The following is a 10,399-nucleotide window of genomic DNA, read 5'->3' as shown; positions in this document are numbered from 1 at the left end:
GAAACACATTGGAGATATTAATAACCCTTTACTATGTTGCAGTGCAGATGACCCCCTCCACACCCTTATTTTATTTCGTACTGACACCCTACACCCCATGAGTCTGGAAGCTTCTGCTTCTCGTTCCTTCCAGATTCTGGGACTGTTCCAGAATGCGGCATCCCCTGGTATAAAGAGCAGCTGGTAACACAGCGCACAGCAGAGAGGACGCAGTCACGTAGACTGAAGGTTACACTGCCACGGTGGGATAGAAGAGGAGCCAGCTCACAGCTATTGCATTGAGACAAAGCAGACACAGCTCAACGGATAGAGATTGGACATAGCTCAGGAGGGTGTACAATACGTATACACCAGGTAAGGGGGTGCAGGGGTGTGCATGGGGTCTGGTGCAGTCACTTCCTATGGGTAAAGGGCGTCCCTGGTTCAGCAACTGATTCTTATTAATCGCATAATGGAAAGTTATCCAATTTTCCAATACATTTCTTTTCTATGCTTTCAATTTGTGCATGGTTTTCGATATTCCTGTAGGAGTCTTCACTGCTTACTTACAGTGAGTGCAAATGTTCCCCGGCAATGTGGTGGTCCTAGAGGTGCAGAGCACTGATTAAGATAGAGTCTCTCACCCTCTAGTTTCATGCTGTATGCAGGGCGGGTGCAAGGATTTTTGCCACCCTAGGTAAAAGCAAATTTTGCGGCCCCCTTGACTCCGCCCATTGACCACGCCCCTTTTTCTGACACCTATTGCATGCAATATTTAACTATGGTCGTGTAACCTGTGCCAGTCTATGATCATGTACCCTGTGCCAGTCTGACTATGGTCGCGTACCCTGTGCCAGTCTGACTATGGTCATGTATATATAATATCCAGCCATTGTCTGCCACCTAGCACCATCCCAGTGATGCCAATCACTCTACGCTGTTCAGCAGGTTGGCACACCAAACATGAGCAGTGCCACCTATTCACTGCCAGGTGCCATTCAGCCACTGTCTGAAATCCTGTGCCACCAGGGCAACATAAAACAGTATGCTGCCTTGTGCCCTCTGCCAGTCTGGCACTGTCCTGCACCCTGTACCATTCATAGCCCTTTAGACAGTCTGTGCCACCTATTAGGCTCCATGTGCCACTGCTGGGCACCCTGTGCTAGTCAGAATCTATCACCTGTACACAAGTGTGTGCCACCCTGCTGCTGCCAGTCACTGTCCCGTAGCCTCTGACACCCTAGTGCAGGTTGTCAGTGCGGTTGCCAGGGGTGCTCACCAGGTTCTGCTCCTCGCTGTGCTCCAGGTCCACATTGCCTTGGCTCTTGCCAAGATCATGTGTCTTCGGTGCGTGATCCCGCGAGACCCACCTCGGGAGGTCACGGGTCTCGCGGGATTCCGCGCAGGCTCGCACTTGCAGCGCATCCGGCCGGCAAGTACAGGAACAGAAGGAGTCAAGGAGATGATGTCAGATGGATAACAAGTAGGGGGCGGGGCGTGGGCGGTGGCTGGGTGCTAGTGCTTGGGATTTGGACTCCAGCGTGGCGGCGCCCCCAGGCAGAGTGCGCTCTACGTGGTGGCCCACTCTGCTTATGGGTGGCGCCGGCCCTGGCTGTATGCCAGGGGTCAGAAGCCTTCAGCACTCCAGCTGATGTGAAACTGCAACTCCCAGCATGCTTCATTCAGTTCTACTGTACAGGAGTTCAGCGAACAGCCGAGCAAGGTGTGCATGCTGGGAGCCGTAGTTTGACCATGGATGGAGTGCAGCAGGTTGCAGATCCCTGCTCTAAGCAATGATTCCCCCCCCCCCCCCCCCCCCCCAATTAATTGACTACAAGCAGTGCTAGGGTTCCTCTCATGCCTCAGTCTCGGGAGCTTTAGTAAGGTTCTCCTGAGGATCTGTCTATGTTTGGTCAGTGGAGGAGGGAGGATCTATGACGGCCGATCAGCACACTGCATCCATACCAGCAACTGTGCCTTGTACCGAAGTTGATCCCATTCAAATGAATAGGAGGGGCTGCAGTAACAAAAACGGATGCTTAGGAGGTTGGGTTTGGTATGGCAAATCTTTAGTTTGATCTTCCTGGGGAGATGTCTTTGGCTACTCGATTGATTGATAACTAAGATTTCATAATGGATATTTGTGTTCCTCAGGATGCCTGAAGAAGTCAAGGCCATGGAGGAGGAGGTGGAGACTTTTGCTTTCCAGGCTGAGATCGCTCAGCTGATGTCCCTGATCATCAACACCTTCTATTCCAACAAGGAGATCTTCTTACGAGAAATCATCTCCAACTCATCCGATGTAAGTCCAGCTGAGTACACCTAAGGACATGGGGCTTGAAGCTCCTGGGTCCTGGTACAAAACCTATGCTCTCCCACTGGAGCTAGCTCCATCTACTGTGATGTATTGTCTACACATTAGACCTCTTCTGTAGACGTCTCCAGTCACTGACAATCTCCATATTGAACCCAGTACCTTGTACCTCTTTAATATCCCATATTCCATTTCACAGGCCCTGGATAAAATCCGCTATGAGAGTCTCACTGACCCCAGCAAACTGGATTCATGTAAAGAGCTGAAGATTGACCTGATCCCCAACCAGCATGATCGCACCCTGACCATTATCGACACTGGCATTGGTATGACCAAAGCCGACCTCATCAACAACCTGGGCACCATCGCCAAGTCTGGAACCAAGGCTTTTATGGAGGCTCTGCAGGCTGGGGCAGACATTTCTATGATCGGTCAGTTTGGTGTTGGTTTCTACTCTGCCTACCTGGTGGCCGAGAAAGTGACGGTGATCACCAAGCACAACGATGACGAGCAGTATCTCTGGGAGTCTTCAGCCGGAGGATCCTTCACTGTTAGGCTAGACAACGGTAAGTTATTGCTCCTGTATCTGTAATGGAGGCAATAGCCCTTTCCTGCAAAACCAACTTACACCAATGGGCACAGTCTGTCCTCTAAACTATCTACCCCTTTGTGTTGTCAGGTGAGCCCATGGGTCGTGGGACAAAGGTTATTCTACACATGAAGGAAGATCAGACTGAGTACTTGGAGGAAAAGAGGATCAAGGAGGTTGTGAAGAAGCATTCCCAGTTTATTGGATACCCCATCACTCTGTATGTAAGTATACAATGTGGTGCCTTGACTTTATATTTAAGATTGAAGTGCCACCTAGAGAAGTAATTTGAGGATCCCTTGTAAGTGGCCACCCACCTACTATGTGCCAGTTCTAATACTGTTATGTTCTTATGTGGTTGAGGGCCTTTGGGCCACCTCATATAACCGGGCCAGGGTGCCATTATCTCAGTGGTCACCATGTTCGCACAAGGCTTTTCAAGAATATGAGACATTAGGTACCATTCGGTCTCCAACTGCTGAAAGGAGATGGATCAGGTTGTAACTCCATATAACATCATACAACCCAAAACAATAATGGGTGTCCTTGTAGCTCCAACAACATGTGTCTAAAGTCTTAGTCTTATTTGGATTTTCTCAAGAACTTTTCCATACAATGTCAGCAGCTTAATGTCTTCTAACGCTCAGTCCTATATGCTTCCTTACCGGGTAGGTTGAGAAGCAGCGCGAGAAAGAAATCAGCGATGATGAAGGTGAGGAGCAAATCACAGAAATGAAGGATGTAGAGAACAAAGATGAAAAGCCTAAGATTGAAGATGTGGGATCTGATGAAGAAGAAGATGAGAAGACAGGTGGAAAGAAAAAGAAAACTAAAAAGATCAAAGAAAAGTACATTGACCAAGAGGAACTGAATAAAACCAAACCCATTTGGACCCGCAACCCTGATGATATTAGTAATGATGAATATGGAGAGTTCTACAAGAGTCTCAGCAATGACTGGGAGGACCATCTGGCTGTAAAGGTAAGTGGATGTGCATCTGACATAGAGCGTTCTCTTCCTTATGGCGCAGTATTATAACAGTTATATTCTTGTGCATAGGAGCAGTATTATATTCTTGTACATAGGAGCAGTATTATAGTAGTTATATTCTTGTACATAGGAGGCAGTATTATAGTAGTTATATTCTTGTACATAGGAGCAGTATTACAGTAGTTATATTCTTGTACATAGGGGCAGTATTATAGTAGTTATATTCTTGTACATAGAGGCAGTATTATAGTAAATATATTCTTGTACATAGGAGCAGTATTATAGTAGTTATTTTATTGTACATATTAGCAGTATTATACTAGTTATATTCTTGTACATAGAAGCAGTATTATAATAGTTATATTCTTGTACATAGAAGGCAGTATTATAGTAGTTATATTCTTGTACGTAGGAGGCAGTATTATAGTAGTTATATTCTTGTACATAGGAGGCAGTATTATAGTAGTTATATTCTTGTACGTAGGAGGCAGTATTATAGTAGTTATATTCTTGTACATAGGAGCAGTATTATAGTAGTTATATTCCTGTACATAGGAGCAGTATTATAGTAGTTGTAGTCTTGTACATAGGAGGCAGTATTATAGTAGTTATATTCTTGTACATAGGAGGCAGTATTATAGTAGTTATATTCTTGTACATAGGAGGCAGTATTATAGTAGTTATATTCTTGTACATAGGAGCAGTATTATAGTAGTTATATTCTTGTACATAGGAGCAGTATTATAGTAGTTATATTCTTGTACATAGGAGCAGTATTATAGTAGTTATATTCTTGTACATAGGAGCAGTATTATAGTAGTTATATTCTTGTACATAGAAGCAGTATTATAGTAGTTATATTCTTGTACATAGGAGGCAGTATTATAGTAGTTATATTCTTATACATAGGAGGCAGTATTATAGTAGTTATATTCTTGTACATAGGAGCAGTATTATAGTAGTTATATTCTTGTACATAGGAGCAGTATTATAGTAGTTATATTCTTGTACATAGGAGCAGTATTATAGTAGTTACATTCTTATACATAGGAGCAGTATTATAGTAGTTACATTATTATACATAGGAGCAGTATTATAGTAGTTATATTATTGTACATAGAGATTAGGAAAAAGTGACAACCACTTATTTGAAGTTCAGATGTCAGCACAGTTGTCACCTCCTTTCCAAAATTCTTACACCACTGGGTAGAGGGAAAGATCATTGGAATTACTTAGTGACACTTTGTCTGGAAAATGTATCACTTTGCTCTAATGCTCTCATGTTCTTCTTCCAGCATTTCTCTGTGGAAGGTCAGCTTGAGTTTAGGGCCCTTCTTTTCGTTCCCCGTCGGACGGCTTTTGATTTGTTTGAGAACAAAAAGAAGAAGAACAACATCAAGCTGTATGTGCGCAGAGTCTTCATCATGGACAACTGTGACGAGCTGATCCCAGATTTCCTGAGTAAGTTATTATACATGTGTTGTGGTTTCTTTGTAGTGTAGTCTATTTAAATGGATTCTTCTTTAGAAAATATTCCTTGCTTTCCTTGGTCTTGGAGAGACTTGTGGCTTTACTGCTTGGGCTTTTTCCATAGATTTCATGAAGGGAGTAGTGGACTCTGAGGACTTGCCCCTCAATATTTCCCGTGAGATGCTACAACAGAGCAAAATCCTCAAAGTCATCCGCAAGAACCTTGTGAAGAAGTGCCTGGAACTATTTACCGAGCTGGCCGAGGACAAAGAAAACTACAAGAAGTTCTATGAACAGTTCTCTAAGAATATCAAGGTAAGGAAAGGATATATCACATTTATACATCTAGCACAAGGACCTCTAGAAACCTATATCTCTTTAGCATTTTCTCGAAAAACCATGAATGGTTCCAAATATGAAGAAAATCTGCAGAGAAGACATTCATTTATGAATTTACTAATTTTAATTTTACAGCTTGGAATTCATGAAGATACTCAGAATCGTAAGAAGCTTTCCGAGCTGTTACGTTATCACTCCTCCGCTTCTGGGGATGAGATGATATCTCTGGCTGAATATGTATCTCGCATGAAGGAAAATCAGAAACACATCTATTACATCACAGGTAAGAGCTGATCGATTGAGGACTAATATGAGACCATCAAGTCTTGTCTCCGTCTTCTGTACTACCTTACTGATCACTCGGTCTCGTTCTTTTCAGGGGAAACCAAGGAGCAAGTGACTCATTCAGCCTTTGTGGAGAGACTTCGCAAACATGGCCTAGAAGTGATCTACATGACTGAGCCCATAGATGAGTACTGCGTCCAGCAGCTCAAGGAGTTTGATGGAAAGACTTTGGTCTCGGTGACTAAGGAAGGGTTGGAGCTTCCTGAGGATGAAGAAGAGAAGAAGAAGCAGGAGGAGATTAAAACTAAATTTGAAAATCTCTGCAAGATTATAAAAGACATTCTCGACAAGAAGGTGGAAAAAGTAGGTATTCTTGCAGCCAGTGGTGTGCCTAGGGTGTTTGGCACCCAGGGCGGGTCCTTTCTCTGGCACCCCCCCCTTTTACAATACTTGACCACATATCTCTTACATCCAGGGACATCTCCTGTCATGTAGACCTTCTCTTTCCTCTTCTCCTTCGTTAGACCGCCATGACAAATTCTTTCAGCCGCATCTCGTCTCTACAGAGTTTGTAACACAGACACGTTAGATTTCTCAGTTTTTCCATCAACCTCCCCATCCTGGTGTCCCCACCGTGTCATCCTGCTGCCACCCCCAATACTGTGCCCAATGTCCCAGGTACTATACTGCTGAAAAAATAGTGACCCCAGTTGACATAATTGGGGTCATTTATCAAACTGGTGTAACGTAGAACTGGATTTCCAAAAGAGCTGTCAAATATGAAAGGTGGAATCTGATTGGCTGCTATGGGCAACTAAGCCAGTTCTACTTTACACCAGTTTGATAAATTACCCAAAATGTTCCTATAGTGTCCACAGCAGCTATAATGTCCCCTAGAGTGCCCCAGTAATAATAACACCCTCTATTGTGCTCGAGGTAATAATCCCTGTATAGTGTCCCCAGAAATAATAGAATTGCCCCTACAGTGCCTCCCCAATAGCAACGCCCCCCACGCTGCCCCCATAAAGTAGTTTCCCCCACACAGTAATTTCCCCCACACTGCCCCCCACACAGTAGTGTCCCCCCACGGCCCCCCACACAGTAGTTTCTCCCACACTGCCTCCACATAGTAATCCCTCCCATAATAATTTGCCCCCACACAGTATCCCACCAGAATATTTTCCCCCCACATGTCCTCCTGTGTCCCCCAAAGTGGGCACATTAAATTTAAAAAAACAAACAAAAAATAAACTAAAAGCGAAATACTCACCTATGTCCAGGCGCTTGCTCGCAGAGGAAGGCGCGCACACTTCACTATGCTGCTGCGCCCCGACACAGGCGCGCGCGATGATGCCATCACGTATGCCTGTGCCGGGATTTCCCTAACAGCTAGGCCTCAGGCCTACTAGGCCTGAAGCCTATGGTGGTGATCGGCGGCGGGGCAGGCAGGGAACTATGCGCTCCCGTGCCCCGCCGCAGTATGTGGGCATCAGCGCTCCAGCAATAAGCGCTTCCATCTGTATTGATTGAAGCGCTCATTGCTTCTGGGCCTGGCACCCCCGTGAGAGCCAGCACCTGGGGCGGACCGCCCCACTCCTTGGCACGCCACTGCTTGCAGCTTCTGGTAGGTCATCCATGCACTTGAAGTTTTTTATTGGCTGGTTCAGTAAAAACCTAACATACTGAATTTATAAATCTAATAATTGCGATATGTTAACCTGCATTTTATTATATCCAGGTGGTCATCTCAAACCGACTGGTAGAATCCCCTTGCTGCATTGTCACCAGCACATACGGGTGGTCCGCCAACATGGAGCGTATCATGAAGGCCCAGGCTCTCCGGGACAACTCCACAATGGGCTACATGGCGGCAAAGAAGCACCTAGAAATCAACTGTGAACATCCGATCATAGAAACTTTGAGGCTTAAAGCTGAAACTGACAAGAATGACAAATCTGTGAAGGATCTGGTTATCCTGCTCTATGAGACCGCCCTCCTGTCATCCGGCTTCACCTTGGAAGACCCTCAGACACATGCCAACCGCATCTACAGGATGATCAAGCTTGGTTTAGGTAAGTGAGCTTCAACTTTTCCAGGTTTTCATTACATGTATTGCCCTATATCTATTTGCTTTATTTGCATGAACTTTCACCCTGTCTGTTGCCTTATCCCTCCCATTCTTGGAACGTTGCTCATTTTTGTGCTAATTTAAATTTAATTTTTTTTAAGGGTCACCATTATTATTTTATCATGTAATCAGTTGAGTATAGGTATGGGTTTTATTTTTGATTAGTCAAAAGTTTATTATATGTGCACATTATTTGGATCTTTTATTAACCATTTATTATTTTGACTTTTCTGACTGTGTTATTAGTAAATATCTCATAATCATGTTGCATGACAAAGTTGTATGGCTATGAAGTATTTTTCTATTTATACATGATTATTATTATTCCATGTCTTTTTTGGTTTATATTGACTTATATATGCGCATATATGGGTATGTCTAATTATAGCTAATTGTTTTTGTATTATCATCTATTTATTTATTCATTAATTTATTTTCTTTAATTTAATATATTCTCCTGGCAGTATATTTAAGATGTTCCTCTTTTTGTGATATGGGGGATCGGGAGTTTTTTTTCTGCATTTGTCACGCAGGTTCAAGAGACAGCCCGGATGTTCTGGCCGCGACGCATTTACAATATTTGGAACGCATCGCCGTCGAACTTCCGGTTTGGCGCCATCTTGAGCATGCGCTAATGACATTTCCTGCACGCCGTAATACAACATACGGCGCCATGGTCTGTCCATATTGCAAAGTAAAAAAGGGGGTTAGTCAGCACATCCCAAAGCGCAGGTGCCCATTGCTATGCCTGAAAACACAACATAGAACAAAACATACAATGCAACGGCTCTCTGCAAACCAAATAAAGTACAAAAATGTATTATATTGCTAATGCTATGCTTATAAATTAAAGATGCTTGGCAAAACATTTTGTACTAAATTATTTGAGCCCGTCTGCCACACGTCAAGGCGATCTCTGTAAGACAGGATCCTAACACTAAGTTCAACCTGTTAAGTGCCATGACAGCGACCATGAAGTTCAGGGGGTGTAGGTTCCGCATGCATGCTGGGCCCCCTTTGGTCTGTCCATATGGGTTCTGCACCGGGGATACCAACGGGCACCACAACACACCTCTCTGCCCTCCCTCCAATCAAATTTAGCACAGGTGGTTCTTATTGTTTTTTCATTAACAATGTATTTATACTGGACACTCTTGCCCTAGCACATTGACCCCTGAGGAAGCCAGCATTGCCTGGCAATACACGTGGGGCGTCCTTACCTGCATCCCATGTCTGCCGTCTTGTGCAATTGATAAGTATTGTATACTATCTGATGTCTTATTCACTAATTGTGCATTATCTTTGGTGGCATATGTTTGTTCCCATTTGGAACCTGGTTGTTGCAGGTATGTAAATTGATGTAAATTGTATACAATGATTTTAATGTCTTGGGATTTTGTGTTTTTTGAATAAATTATAATTTTTTATATAAGAGATGCAGCCTTGTTTGCGGTAGTTCTTTTTTTTCTGGTTTTCATATAACGTGTTTATGGTACATACACAGTGACCTATAATTTGACTTGAATCTCGTGGTCTTTCTGTCCTGCGCAGGGATTGACGAAGATGATGTCACCCAGGAAGAAGTCTCAAGTCCGGTGGTGGAAGAGATGCCTCTACTAGAAGGCGATGATGACACATCCAGGATGGAAGAAGTGGACTGATAGCAATGACGGAGCAGAAACTGCCGAGCGCCACAGTCTCCTTATGTACAGATGTGAATATTTTTCTACGGTATTGAAATGGACAGGGAGACAATCCTGCTCTGATAAGAACACGTCATATGCAGAGCTATAATCTTTTTTTATTATTGCTCGAGATATATGAGCTTTTGGAACTGTTACTTGCAATGTGCAGGAGGGTTTATTGTATGAGTTACTTTTGATAATGTAAAAAAAAAAAAGGGTAATAAAAAGATTAAGCTGCAGATTTGTCATTATTTGGCAGTGTATATATCAAAATGATCTTAACAGCTGTGTACACCTTCGGGGCCAATTTGTTTATGAATACATTTTACACATTTTGGGCTAAAAATAATTTTTTCAGTTTATCTTTATTTACAATATTTAGCCGTTGTGTGACAAAAGGTTAACTATTTGCCTAGTTGTGTGAATCCTACTCTCACTTTGTGCCAGTCATCTAATAAATCTTACCTCTAAATTACTAAAATTTCATAAACACTTATTTAAGGCACATTCTTACCAGTAAGATAAGAACTGAGCTTTAATGATTGTTTAGACGGTCAGAGATCAGAGATAAGGAGCCATCAGCTGAGCTGCCTGACTGGAAACAGTAAAAATAGAGAGCC

The 10,399-nt window shown here is 43.4% G+C and overlaps 1 protein-coding gene across 2 annotated transcripts; it reads left to right on the top strand.

Annotated features, from left to right (window-relative positions):
• Positions 1-212: 212 nt before the first annotated feature.
• Positions 213-10,018, top strand: LOC120982544 (heat shock protein HSP 90-alpha-like). Of its 2 annotated transcripts, none has more exons than XM_040412776.1 (11): positions 213-354; positions 2,134-2,281; positions 2,493-2,859; positions 2,973-3,106; positions 3,555-3,863; positions 5,168-5,333; positions 5,467-5,657; positions 5,817-5,964; positions 6,061-6,329; positions 7,705-8,038; positions 9,646-10,018. In XM_040412776.1, exons 2-11 carry the CDS (start codon positions 2,135-2,137, stop codon positions 9,753-9,755), a joined length of 2,175 nt encoding a protein of 724 aa, XP_040268710.1. In that variant the 5' UTR covers positions 213-354; position 2,134; the 3' UTR covers positions 9,756-10,018. The 2 variants fall into 2 exon arrangements, with proteins under 2 accessions (XP_040268710.1, XP_040268711.1); XM_040412777.1 differs by having other exon boundaries at positions 216-332; positions 2,132-2,281.
• Positions 10,019-10,399: the final 381 nt, after the last annotated feature.

This window comes from Bufo bufo, chromosome 11, assembly GCF_905171765.1.
Source record: "Bufo bufo chromosome 11, aBufBuf1.1, whole genome shotgun sequence".
NCBI classification, from domain to species: Eukaryota; Metazoa; Chordata; class Amphibia; order Anura; family Bufonidae; genus Bufo; species Bufo bufo.
Note: the sequence above shows the minus strand (reverse complement) of the source record. Positions and strands in the feature narration are given on the sequence as shown.